This window comes from Carya illinoinensis, chromosome 5 (assembly GCF_018687715.1).
Source record: "Carya illinoinensis cultivar Pawnee chromosome 5, C.illinoinensisPawnee_v1, whole genome shotgun sequence".
NCBI classification, from domain to species: Eukaryota; Viridiplantae; Streptophyta; class Magnoliopsida; order Fagales; family Juglandaceae; genus Carya; species Carya illinoinensis.
This window is the reverse complement of record NC_056756.1, coordinates 10,460,587-10,475,105: the sequence shown is the minus strand read 5'-3', so window position 1 is coordinate 10,475,105 and position 14,519 is coordinate 10,460,587. Positions and strand designations below refer to the sequence as shown.

At 34.0% G+C, this 14,519-nt stretch overlaps 2 protein-coding genes across 2 annotated transcripts; one reads left to right on the top strand and one right to left on the bottom strand.

The window, feature by feature from the left end:
* Positions 1-2,986: 2,986 nt before the first annotated feature.
* LOC122309223 (alpha-1,3-mannosyl-glycoprotein 2-beta-N-acetylglucosaminyltransferase-like) lies at positions 2,987-9,706 on the bottom strand. The gene is made up of 17 exons (XM_043122616.1): positions 8,990-9,706; positions 8,647-8,697; positions 8,469-8,543; positions 6,638-6,716; positions 5,757-5,791; positions 5,603-5,679; positions 5,443-5,488; positions 5,247-5,309; positions 4,857-4,923; positions 4,721-4,789; positions 4,542-4,611; positions 4,360-4,421; positions 4,159-4,249; positions 3,984-4,062; positions 3,539-3,601; positions 3,402-3,440; positions 2,987-3,318 (listed from the first exon to the last, which is right to left on the bottom strand). Exons 1-17 carry the CDS (start codon positions 9,056-9,058, stop codon positions 3,142-3,144), a joined length of 1,212 nt encoding a protein of 403 aa, XP_042978550.1. The 5' UTR covers positions 9,059-9,706; the 3' UTR covers positions 2,987-3,141.
* A 1,308-nt stretch (positions 9,707-11,014) lies between these two features.
* Positions 11,015-12,982, top strand: LOC122311622 (amino acid transporter AVT3B-like). The gene has a single exon (XM_043126235.1). It carries the CDS (start codon positions 11,431-11,433, stop codon positions 12,691-12,693), a length of 1,263 nt encoding a protein of 420 aa, XP_042982169.1. The 5' UTR covers positions 11,015-11,430; the 3' UTR covers positions 12,694-12,982.
* The last annotated feature ends 1,537 nt before the right edge of the window (positions 12,983-14,519 follow it).

Below are 14,519 nucleotides of genomic sequence, written 5' to 3'. Positions count from 1 at the left end.
GATACTCAGCCAACACAACCTCGCTTCTCTCTCATGCAGGAAATTGCATGGGAAGAGAGTCGACCGAGACCACCTGCTCCAACTGAATAAACTCCTATATTATTTCGTGACTAAAGAATTACATTTGAAAATGTTCCATTTATAGACGAATTATCGCGGTTAAAGTTTTGATATTTATTAAGGCCATTGAAGTTCGTCTTACTTAGTGTCATCCCTAAACGACAAAGAAAAAGTTGTTATAAAAAGAGCTCTATTACGGCGAACCTTTGTTAAGACGTGATTTACCTTTTATACACCTTAGGTGACAGAAAACTTCTATAGATTCACCCTCATGGAAGGTGGCCATGAGCGCGTACCTGGAATCTATCCAATTTTCACAATGGAATGCTTGGTTGTTCGTTTTCATTTTTTATTTTTTATTTTCTAAAACAAATAAAAAAAATAGCTGAGTAAATATTAGATATAACCTTAAAATATGCAAGCTCTGTATACTCATTTTAAAAAATAATAAAACCTGTTTTTAAAAAATAAGTTTTTCATATGGATCACAAAATTTTTATAAGAGATGCACTCTAAGACTGCACAAATCATTTTCCTTCTTAGACAATTTGCCTATTTCAAGATCAAATGATTATGTTTTGAGAGGCATTAGATGTTCGTGAGCTCCTCTATTCAATCTTTTTCCAGTTTTATGGCACTGCATTTTGCCCCCCTCAAACAATTGAGAGTTTGAAAAGGTTAAATATTTGATGATTCGTATCATCTTTTATATTATATATTATGTTCTGAATCTATGCGATGACAAGAACCAAAGTGATGTTACGTGCTGACGCCTTAAGAGTGGTCCTGTTAGATTTTATTTAATTTTATTCTTCCAATAGAGAGCACGCCTACGACATAGAGCCCCTCGCCGTTGTTTGAACTTTGAAGGTGGTTTTCACGACTCATGAAGCATGGCAAGCTGGCCGTCTTGTTGCTTGCTTGTTGTTCTATTCGCTGGCCATGTTTGTCCGGAGACAAATGGAACATAGTCTGCTTGAAGATTTCTCCTCTTTCTTAGAATGAATTGCTTCAAACTAACTATGAACAAGCACATTTCTTCCATGAAAACAACGGCATTAATAAAATAAACAAAATGAAAAAAGTCTACAAAAGTAACGACATCTCTATGTTTTGTTTTTATAAGTACATCTCTATGCTTGAATTCAAGCATGATCTCTATGCTTGAACTGGGACGATCTGGCATATGTTTACCCTCTGGAGAATTACCAGATTGACAACCATAAAAATTTGGTGTATCCTACATTAAGCTGTTAAACGCTAAAATTACAGAAGTTGGTATAGCTGTTAGAAACTCAGCCTGATATCGGTTCACATCCTCAAGTGTAAATGGTACTGATCATCTAATTGTATGAGTGCTATCTGCGTCGAGATCAGTTCTTTGGCCTGAACCTCAGTGTCTACCAAATAAAGGCATACTTCCCTCATAAACTCTGTTCAGAACTTCGCATCATTGGCACCAAAATGAAATTGAAGCCAAGTAACCCATCGCTTAAATTCCACTCTATTTTGTTACAACAGTTTTAAGCATAAAAAGTAATGGCGGTATGTTACAAACTATAATTTACAGTGTGGTAATTACACTAACCTGTTTTTGCATCAAGAACCTTCAATGCCAAGCTGTTTGAGGGAATCTGGACTAACAAGGAATATGCGTTTTGAGGTTTGGTATCTAAAAACAACTACACCTTTATATGCTGTCCTTGGTATACCATCTTGGAAAATTCAGGAAAAGGGTGAAGATGAGCAGGGCATACTTTTTACGAAAGTGATGGATAAAATCAGTTTCAAATAATCATATTATGAGCATTCAAGTCTCATTCCCCGTAAAATTCCCTATAATTTAGCTAAAAAGTACATTCCTTAAAATTTTTTCTTAAATTTTATTCATCTTTCAAAAACTCCATACATCTCATTCCCTATCATTTCTCTATTCTATTAAAATAATATTTCTCTATTCTTTCTTTATTACTTTTTTCTTTCACTTCTATTTACAAATTTAACTACTCAATATTTTTTCTTATTTTTTGAATTATTACTCTATGAATATTTTAAACAAAAATTTAAATTATTTTTTGTGGGTATGATAATATTCTTATAATTAATTTTTTTATATTTTCGTAATTATTTAAATTATTTTTAAAATTATTATTTAAAACTATAATAAATATGAATATAATAAAAAGTGTAAATATTAATAGAAAGTGTAAATAATTAGAATAAAATATTAATAAAAAATAATATGGGATGTACAGTAGTTCCTCAAATATGGAAAATCACTGTATATTTTACAAATACTTTTTTTAAAATGGAGATCTGGATCTAGACATCATTTTAAGCAAATCTCTAAAATTTCTATAAATTATGAAGACAATTACCATTTGCGGTACTGGTTGGGATGCTCTGCAAGCATCTTTGCAACCGCATAATAAGCAAAAGAGGCTGGGTCATTAAATAGTCCAGATTATATTTTGTGGCTGCTCATGTGCCAGTACAAATATGTGAGAGCGCACACGCACGCCTTGTGTATGTGAGAGAGATTATGCAACTTTTTGTGTAGTGGGGAGTGGTTATTCATGCAACTCCTTTATTATTTTCTTATGTCAACTTGAAAATAAATGCACCATTACAGGGCATTTTATTGAGAACCTAACATCCCAACTAATAAAAGGGAGAAAAAACCTAGGAACATAAAACGTCACAGTATGACTGAAACATAATTTAATTACCAGGTTACCATGTGAATTTGACTCACAACATTCACCATGTAGCGAAACTTGCTATTAAAAACTGTTTGAAATCCTCCTTGGCTTTCTTGTTATTGAGTAGTTTAAAGGCAATAACAACAGAGAATGGTTCAGGTTATTTTTCTGGCTATATAATTGCACATGATCACTGTTTTTTTTATAAGTGAAACATACACTGATTAACGACATGATCACTGTTATACTTCTATCAAAAGTGCTAAAGAAATACGAGCTATCCAAATATCATCCTCCAAATTCGTATAGATTAAAAAAATTTATTCCTTATATTACTGTAAATGTTAATGAAAGGTAAGGAAAAAATAACTGTGAGGAATTATACCTTCCACTCTTCAAAAATTCCAAACTGGCGTGCGATGCGTTCAAAATCGGGTTGGTCTCTATACTGAATGCGTACATCACTATCTATATTATATGCCTTTAGAACAACATCAATTCCTTGGATAGGTTTAGCATTTTTCACAGTGTGGGCGAAGTGCTTCATAAACTTGTCCTGAAAATTTGGAAGGAATTTTATTGACCATGAGTGTAATGAAGACCACAGTCACTTCAAAAAGAACTAAAAATATATTTGACCTCCTTCAGGTAGCTCAAATCCATTGACTTCCAATCAAACTGTTGGAAACAAAAGACAGAAGCAAAGATCAAATTGAAGACATACATACATAAGCATTGAATCATACAAGACAAAATAGAGAGAAATTAACACTTACCTGGGCATCATTCATCTCAATCGGCTCAAGATAATTTTTAAAGAACTGCCCCATACTAGAACCCTACAAGAAATCATATAGACTTTCACAAATCCACAGTGATAAAAGATGGCTGCATGCACTCAGAAGTTTAATCTCCAAGTCATCAATCCAACAGTGAACCAACAAAAGCTGCAATAACATTTAGCATCAACCCAAAAGTGGCACTTCAAAATTATGAAAATGGGTGATTTTCAAACAAAGCTTTGTCCAGTGCATAGCTTCAAACAAAATAATGAAGAAGATTTGGTGGCATTGCCGATAAATTTCTAGTATTTCAATTCATAAAATGCATGCACAGACATCGCTAAATGTTTACCAAGCATATATACCAATCTATGCTTGTATAAGAACCTAACAAAAGGATTTAGAGAAAAATATATATCTCAAATGTGAACCAATATACATATGCTCTGCAAACTTCTGGACGGATAAATTGTCGACCTTTGTGATTCTCTTTCAACCTCAACCAATCATCCCAATAAGTAAGGTTTTGTTAACGAAAATGATAAAAAGTCACGCATCAATATGCATGGATAGTCAGATCCAAGCACACAAATATACTAAACTAACAAGGATATGCACTTGGCCATTTTGGAGATAGCTCATCCCATGTAGATCTAGCCAGCATCCACCCAAGTCCAGGAAAGAAATCCGAACGATAGAGTGCATCTAAGAAGATGGTAGATCAGGGGACAAAGGTACAGAGAAAATTTATTTCATATAATCATTTAATACACAAATCATACGAAAAAGGGGAGAAATTTTGAAAACAAACTTACAAGGATCATGCACGAACTGTTTTTGTCCATTGTCATTCCAAGAGGAAACAGCCATAATGGACCTACAATTGTTCAATATAAAACAAAATTAGAGAAAAATAAAAGCTACCAGAATTTGAAACTATAACTCGTATATAATGATATCCAACATATATGACGTTGAGTTCTCCCAGATTACATACTTATCCTTGTCAAGGAGAGCTGCTGTAGCCTCAAAGTAATCAAAAAAGTCGGGGGAAATTTCCATATCATCTGTGCCCAAGTATATTTCTTTATCAGTATACTCTTTTTCAGACAATTAAGAGAAATACTTGAGTTTTGGGAAAAAAAGGGAAGAAAAACTAAAGCAAGACCAGTTGACCTTCAAGTATGATTACACGGCTGCAGTTATGCTTGTAGAATAATTCATCCAATGCCCATTTGTAATGACCTGAAAAGACAGCTTTTAGGCAGTGAAGTTTACATGACTTATAAAATAAGAAGGAAACCATACTCACGGGCAATTTTGTAGTATGCAACCAACTCTCCATGACGTACAGTTTGCACTGGTTTATAATCCAAGTGCTGCAATGAAGTAAAGTCAGTGTTCAAGGTGACCTGGACTGGCTGTAAAGTTGACACTATTCTTCAGGATATACATTGATGATTGAACCTTATACTCACTATGTAATGAGAGAATTTTGAGCAAATACAACTCATTTTGTATTCATTGGAAAGCACTCCAAGAAAATTATTGAAAATAAAATTATATACATGATGGTTTTAACACATCGACATATCAAACAGTTGCAGGAAATGCCTCATGTACCCATAAATCCCGTTTGGACAGCACAAAAAAAGTCCACCTTTTTCACTCCACAAAAGCACCACATTAAAATGAACAATACCTGCATATATGTTAGCTGATCATAACTCAAAGCCTTACTTTTAACATCAGGAGCCGATCCATCCTAAGAAAAAGTGAAAGCCATCACATCGAGCTGTTTAATCTCTCTTAAATCTTAGCTAAAGTAGGATTTATCATTCCAATAAGACCAACCTAACTCTGTGTTACAGCAAAAAGAAACCTACACATGTAAATACCTGGGATACAAAAAGAGGAAACTTCAAAGCAACAGAACTTTGATATCTGTAAAAAAAAAAAAAAAAAGGATAATTATGCCAGGGGGTCAGATGAAAATCTGTAACATGAAATTAAAAAAGAGAAAAAACATGGTACACCAGCTGCAAAGACTAAACATACTTTAAGATAGACTTAATTGTCCTCTCTAGATAATCAGCCCGATTGCATGCCATAATAACAACTGCTGCCACTGGCACCTAATTAGGTTGACAAAACCTGTTAGAAGGATTAGAAGTGATGAACTGAGAGAATTAAGGAAGTAAGGCACCCTAACCTGTACTTTATCAGTAAATTCCTGCAGGCCTTTCCCTGAAAAATTAATGAAGAGAAGATGATAAGAGCCTTGAATTGTGTCAAACAGGCGATTCAATAGAATACCACAATGACATAAAAGAAATGTGCCTGATTGAAGAAAATTTAATCAATAATTTGGAAATACAGAAAAATACCAAATAATTAATTAAAAAGAAAAAAGCTAACGTCAATTGAGCAAAGAGCAGCAAAGGAAATAAATCTGTATAATCCAATAAGATGGATATGAATAGAGAGTTCCTGATGTCTTTCTAGGTGAAAGCACTGAACCAAGCCTGAATGGAAGTGGTATTATCTGGCACAATAAGACAGGAGAGGAACCTTCCAGATTATCTTCCACACACCTTTTAGTTTTGGGGAGATTCCGAAGTAATTTATTTTGGAGATTAATTTCCCCAAAATTTTCAATGATGGACTTTTGCCCTAGTATATGGTTCAGATAAGAAGAAAACCTTATTGCACTCAGTAATGTTGGTCTTTGAAGCCCTTGCCATTTCAAATTAGATGTTGTCAGGTTTCTAACCTTTTGAGAGAGAGAGAGAGAGAGAGAGAGAGAGAGAGAGAGAGAGAGAGAGAGAGAGAGAGAGAGAGAGAGAGAGAGAGAAGAAGAAGAAGAAGAAGATAGAACTTGAATGTCAATACATGTTTGATATAAACATATAGGTTCCAAGTGTAAAAAATAATCCATTAGTGATGAGTTTCATTCTACCATTTGGTGGATCCTATCCATTATAAACCAAAATTCTCAAAACAACTAAGTTTATCAGATGTCATGACATCACACACAGAAATATCAAGAGATAGAACAGGAGAGATTTTATTGCAGTATTGATAGACACATACTTTCAAGTTCTTTAACAAGGACCTTCAGTTGTCCACACTCTTGTTCTTGGCGTTTCCTTTCCTCTGAAATAGTAGCAGTCTTAGAAGAATAAGTACCAATAATGATCTGAGTTTTAATCCGACAGAGAGGGGGGAGGCGGGGGAGAGGGGGAGGGGTGGCACGGGCGCTAAAAGGTGTTGGGAATTTGGACCTCCCAAATTCACCCCCCCTAGGATCTACCCTTTGCAGGAATAACAAGAAAAATAGAGAAATAATAACAACACAAGAAATTTATGTGGAAACTCCAAAACAGGAGAAAAACCACCAGACCTAGAGAAGAAAATTCACTATGTGAAAAATTGTTACAATCACATAATTTTTCTCCTCACCACACCCACAAAGCTACCCCACTAGTAAATCTTTAACTCTACACCTCTTCCCCTTTTACAAGGGGCTAATAAAGGAATTTAACTAAAGTCAAAAGTTACTAGATAAGCTTTCAACTGGTGCACTTAAACTAAGAGGTTAAGCCCCTTATTTATAACCCTAAGTTTTGCCCCTCATTTAATAACCCACCGGTGCGGGACTAAAAAGAAGCAAAACTCAACAAAAGGAACATATTTAATACTATTTCATGGGTAGAAACTTAGGAACTCATTCGATAGCATCCAACGATTCCAATACCGGATCATATTGGCATTGATATCAATGATATGTCATCCAATCATGGTTGTTCACAACCTGGGAGCTCATTAAATGATCTTGTGTAAATAATTGCTTGATAAAGCTTCACAAAAAATAATTACATAATGCAATTTTAAAACAAATATGAAACATTTGTAACTCTCTGTCAACCATTATAATTAGTTAGTCGTGGCCAAACCGAAAGGTCCCCCCTGTTTTCTCTTCTCTTAGGACGTGATATCCAAAGACATTTGTTTAGCTATCTATATCAGATTACAAGAAGAGAGTGAATCAATCCGGCGCACCTTCAAGTGTGTAATATGTATGTTAATCCATTTCTTACTTGTTGCCTTTAATTACTAATGAGTTTTATTATGTGATTAAGTGAATGTAGAACATGTGGCTCGATCTGGTTCCCTGAAGCTTTAAAACAGACTTAACAGGCATGTGAGGAGCCAGTGCCTTGAATCTAAGAAGATTTGCTGAGCCGCTGGATTTACTACACGTGTTACAAATCTGTTGTACCGTATATATATTCATCTTATGTGTTATAACCCTAAGAATCGAATTCATTTTCATATCGGCAAACAATAAGAGGCAGAGAGAAGGGAATGGGGCGATTTCTAGGGTTTTTAGGGTTTGCTATTGAGAGAAGAAATTTGTACGATTTCTTTGTGAAAACTGAGAGGGTTTTTGTATCTCTATGAACTGAGACTTCTCTGTGATACATTGATTTATCAATAAAGATCTCTGAGGGTCATTCCTGTTATGGACCTAAACCATTAGGGTCGAACCAAGTATCTCGGTATGTTCTTTCCTTGCTTTCTTATTTCCTTATTGTTCATACTTGTTTCTTGTGATTTCTTTGATATTTGTTCTTTTATTTTGTTGATTCGTGCATCATATTGTTCTATAACATGCTGTATATTGGTAATCTGATCAGAGTTGGTATGCTGTTGATTTCTATGGTTGTAGTTGATATCAAACTGAAACTATTGTGAATCTTGCACATTCTGTTTGAGTCTAGAATAGAAAGGTCTTTTTTGTTTAAAAAAAAAAACAAAAAACAAAAGGTTTATAAGTTCAAACAGAGGGTTCTTTTTATTAATAAAAAATCTTGGTGTTTTTATAACTATAAAACAGAGAGTTTTAATAACAAAGTGCAACAATTCTTCCTTGTTGCATGCTTATTTGATCAATTAGTGATCGCATTTGACTCGTACAGTCACTCTCTGATTCAACCTGTCAGAAATAAACCAATGTGAAAGAAATGCCAAAATATAATAACAGCGGCAATCACACTAACACAAACAGGTGTAGATATGAAACAGGCTTAGACACGCACCACGGCAGCAAGGCGATCAGCATATTCCGATTGGGTAGCGAACAGCCGCACCTACGAGAAAACAATAATAATAAAAACTTTTTGTTAAAGTACACATTATGAAATCTAACTTTAACATTAAAGAAAAAAATAATTGACAAATAAATTTTACAAACAACCTTCCTCTTCAGCGATACGCATTCATGGTTTTAGCAAAACCATTTGAGCGACACGGCAAGATTGGTGATAAAAAAGCGAGGAACTTTGGGCGTGAGTTTTCGTCTAGATTAATTAAGGAAATAGAACACATGCATACATACATACGAAAACACATACCTATAGATAAGGGTTTTTGCGTGGGTACCTGGATGTAGATGAATGCCACGGCTGCAACGAGGAGAAGGAACCGATAATCGCAGACTGCGTTTGCCATTCCTATTTGTATATAAGTATATAATATACACACACATACCTATATATATGTTATGTTGAAGATTTTGAATCTGTTGGATATGAATCGGAGAGATGAATATTTAAGAAATTGTTGGTTCAAATCTGCGACTGCGAGAGAGCTTAATCTACCTCATTAGCTCTGCCACTATTCATAAGCCCATATTGGGTTTTTCATTCGCGTCTACTCAGGCTCGGATCTGAGTCAACTCACGACTTGCTAAAATAGTAAAATGTTATATTTCACTCTTCATCGAATCCATTACATAATTCTCAGCCTTTTCCAATGATCTTTGTTCTTCACGAGTTTAATGCTATTGCTTTGCATAAGTATGAATCTGAATTGGGGTTGATTTGATTGGGATTATTAGTTGTTAAAAAGGCTTGAAAAATATGAAACTTTCTCGTACAAAGACTGACTTTGAACTTGCGAGTCTGTGGAAGAAAAAGATTGACGAGAAAGATTCAGATACTCTTCACCTTTGATCAAACTCTTTTCTACTTCTGAATACGAACTAGGGGGTTGCCTCGATTCATTTCAAAATCCAGTTTTTGATCTTCTCTAGCAGCTTTAGTTTTTCAAGAAAAATCGGTTTTTCCTCATTTTTACGTGAAAAGTTGCTAACTTGTAAGACCGACTCAAACTAATGGGTACTTTGAGAGGATTTTGCTAAGTATAAATATAGTCGTGCATTATTTTGTATATTAATATTAATTTATTTATATTTAAAATTTAAATTAATATTATTTTTAATAAAATTTATTTTTTAATTAATCACATCATATTAATGCATAAATTAATATATAATTGAACTTGTAATTATATTTTTTCATAAATAAAGTTTTTTTGAGAAGTTTCATTTAGTTATGTAAAAGTGGTAAATTACATATAAATTATGCCTAAATGTATTTAGGAGGCATTTGAAAAGTCAAAGGATTGGGTCTGCCGTGCCGTGAGTGGAACGATTATTTACGACTTTTTATGGTCAAGCGAAACCGTTCTGATTTTGCCACTTATTTTTTCAAATTCAAGGTGCATTTTAAAACAAAACACTCTTACATTTACAAAAAATTAATGTGATTTTATCTAATCAATTAGATTTATTTTATAATAAAAATAATTTTATAATTTTATTTTATAAGATGATTTTTATGCAATTTTTTCGTGACTAAAATATTTCTCTAATTATGTTTCAAGCAATCAATCCGTCATGGTTCAATCACCAAAAACGGCTTTCATTATTTTGAATACTAGAGTATTCTTAAAATATTTCAATGTTATTTATTATTTATTTATTTTTTTACTATTTACTATTATTTAATATTTTATTATTATTATTTCACTACTATCCACATAATATATAAGATTACCCAAACATAATATATAATCAAGTAAGGAGACTGCTAAGGCCACCGCTGGGGCTCCCGCTAGGCCAAATTTTTTTTTTCTATTTTTGTGTTTTGTTTTCACATCATTTTTTTAATGTTTTTAAATATTTAAAAAAATATAAAAAATTCACAATAATATTAAATAATTTTTATTTAATCACTAAGAAAAAAAAAAATTACCGCTCCCAGCGGGAATCTAGCATATTCCATCAAGTAATTAAGATGAATCTACTGTTTAGATCAAATTCACTTTACCTATAATAAAAAAAGGATCAAATGCACTTTGGAACTAAAAAGTTTTCGGTCAAATTCACTTTGGAACTAAATGTTATTTGGATAATAAATACGAGCATCTCATAATTCATTCGTGAAATTCAGGTGGCTGGCTGCCTCTTTTATGTGACGAAGATTAGATTAGATTGGCTTGATTTTCCTTCTTTTTGTCAATGATTGCGGGCCATGGGGCATTCGAACTTTGGACGGCTACGGCTATGCCTTGTTGCTTATTTTTCTGTTCCTCCCCTTTTAATCCAGTTAATTGCTTTGGGGATGCAGCAATTTTGCTTTTTCAAACGTAACCCAAGATATTTTTCTCAGAAAATCACGGTGAAAAACTATTTCTAATCTCTGGAAACAAAATTTTTCACAGATTATCATGGTTAAAACTACTACCGATTTATGGCAACAAAACTTTCCATGATTTTAGGGCCCCAATAGATTGTCCCCACCTGCACTTTACAGAACTTCAAGTCATTTTCCTTTTCATGCATTTTTTTTTTCCGACACAGCTAAAGAAAATTCTGAAATCCCAAACACTTTACCAATCCTTCAAGCCGCCCAATAACAAGCCCAACACCTCCTCTCTCTTTCAGAAAATATATTGCTGCAAATTTGTAGAATAAAGAAAAAAGGAAGAAGAAGAAAAATAAGAAAAGTTAGAGACTTTGATCTCATTCGGAGAGCATAATGGGGTGGGAAACAGGGTCTTCCTCTAATGCCTTAAGAGCTCCGCCGCTTCCCAGAGAAGACACACCGCTTATGGGCGGGCGACAAGCGTTGTCCTCACAATCCAAGACCTTTGCCAATGTTTTCATTGCTATTGTGGGGGCCGGCGTTTTAGGCCTCCCTTACGCCTTCAAGCGCACCGGTTGGGTCATGAGCCTCCTTACGCTCTTCGCCGTAGCCGTTCTCACTCACCACTGCATGATGCTTCTGGTCTATACTCGCCGCAAGCTTGAATCCCTACAAGGGTTCTCCAAGATTGCATCTTTTGGCGATTTGGGTTTCACGGTTTGTGGTCCAATTGGGAGATTCTTTGTTGACATTCTGATTATCTTATCCCAGACTGGTTTTTGTGTCGGTTATCTAATTTTCATCGGCAATACTTTAGCCGATCTTATCAATTTGAGCCCGGAAATTCTCGGATTGGCCCCCAAGAGCTTTTACATATGGGGATGTTTGCCGTTTCAGCTGGGGTTGAATTCGATTGCGACCTTGACCCATTTAGCCCCTTTGAGTATTTTTGCTGATGTGGTTGATCTTGGGGCTATGGGGGTGGTGATGGTCGAGGACGTGTTTGTTTTTCTGAAACAAAGGCCTGCTCTCAAGACTTTTGGGGGTCTTTCTGTATTCTTTTATGGTATGGGGGTGGCCGTTTATTCCTTTGAAGGTATTGGGATGGTTTTGCCATTAGAGTCAGAGATGAAAGATAAGGACAAGTTTGGAAGAGTTTTGGCCTTGACAATGGCTTTCATCTCGTTAATGTATGGGGCGTTTGGAGCGTTGGGTTACTTCGCTTTTGGTGAAGAAACAAAGGACATGATCACGGCTAACTTGGGGGCAGGCTTGGTGAGCACTCTGGTTAAACTTGGTCTGTGTGTGAATTTGTTCTTTACCTTGCCTATAATGATGAACCCTGTTTATGAGATAGTGGAGAGGCGGTTCTGGGGTGGTAGCTACTGCCTTTGGCTGAGATGGTTGCTTGTTTTCTTGGTGAGTTTGGTGGCTTTGTTAGTCCCAAATTTTGCTGACTTTTTGTCTTTGGTGGGGAGCGGCGTATGCTGTGCTTTGGCCTTTGTTTTGCCTGCCTTGTTTCACCTACTGGTGTTTAAGGAGGAGTTGGGTTGGAAAGGATGGTCTTTTGATGTGGGGATTTTGGTGTTAGGAATTGTTCTTGGGGTTTCAGGAACATGGTATGCTCTGGAAGCAATTCTCTCCACAGAAATGTAATGTCAAATGAGTATCAACTGGGCAGTTCAGATTCGATTTTGATCTGTCTCATCATGTTAGTCACAAAAATAAAGGGTATGATATTGCAATATTTAAGCAATTGAATATAGCGTTCCGGTGGTGTTGTATTACAATTACCATTATGGTGGCTTTACATTTAGTTTTATAAAAAAAGCATGTATGGGATAGGAAAGCAAATCTTTTCTTTTTTCATTTGGTTTTTTTATCTGTTGTAACGATCTGAAGTATGCACTTTTATGATAATATTTCACTATTATTTATTATTTTATATTTTATTATTATTATTATTTAATATTTTATTATTACTGTTTATTCCTATTTACTGAATATCTGAGATTAGTCTCGCTATTCAAAATCTCTAGCATGGATGGTTAATCCTTGGTGCTTTCCATCGTCAGTATTGGTAGGGTCATGTATAGTTAAGATGCTAGGCCAAAGCATTGATATGATGTTCAACAAATCATAATAGAAATGCATGTCAACAAACATGTCATTTCTTACTCTGATATGGTAATAATGGGATCAAGATGTCTCGTTCGTTTTTATAACACTTCTCAACTTATCTCATTTTATTTTATTTAATTATTAAATTTTTTTTAAGTTTTTATACAAAATAAAATAAATAATTTAATTTTTTTAAATCTTAAAATAAAAATAATATTAAAAAATATATTTTAATAATATTTTATTTTATTTTTAACTTTAATCTCAACTAATCTCATTTGTGATGGACTTATCGATTGATTATCTTGTATATCCTTTCCAAATGATTATTTGACTACATGAAATGGTTGATTGGCCATATTTTGCTACAATACATGCTGGTGACTGAGATATGTTTGTCATTGCTTTGGTGGCTATGTTCATCCCAAATGGTGGTTAGAAGAGCCTAGTAGACAAAAATTAAGATCTTGTTTAGTTATACAAATCATTTCATATTAAATAATTATTATAATTTTCATAATCTTTCTTACACAATACAATAAACAAAATAACTTTTTCAAATTTTAAAATAAAAATTATATTAAAAAATTATATTCTAATAATATTTCATCTCATATCATATTTATAACCAAACTAACTCTTAAATTTTGTCCACGCCAGTATTGATGTATTAGTGTTAGTGTTATAGATTCTAGGAACAACTGTCTTCTATTTTGACACTTTTTCATTCTCCGGTGGAGGTATGATATCTTGTTCATATCTAAACCGTGTATAGTTATGGTGCAGCCTGATTTATTTGTAGATTTTTTTAATTCATTTTAGCATGGGGAACCTTAGAATCTAGTTTCCTGAATTTACAGTCTATAGATGCGGCGATTCTTGAGTTGAGAAACGATCGATTTGGGAACTCTTGTTAATCTTAGTATTTATTGAGGTTTAGGATTTTGCTTAAATTTTAGCGCATAAAAAATAAGAGTATTGTTATATTCATAAACAAAATCACGTAAAAATAATATTATAAATTGATGTGATTTTATTTGATCTGTTAAATTTATTTTATGATAAAAATAATTTTATAATATGATGAATTATATTAAACTATGCTAATTTATTATTTTTTATATAATCTTTTTGTAATTAGAATATTTTTAAAAAATTAATAACTTTGTTTGGGGGACAAGCCGGAAGGAATTACACCCATATCCGTATTCCTTTTGAAAGGGACTACGGATACTTGTTCCACCCTTGGTAGTTCGTGGTGGGGTATACGGCTTATGCTCATCATTTTCTTTTCGTCGATTTTGCGTATTGAACAGGAATAAAATAAAATCAAGTGGAGTTAGCGGATGCTGCCTGCCCAA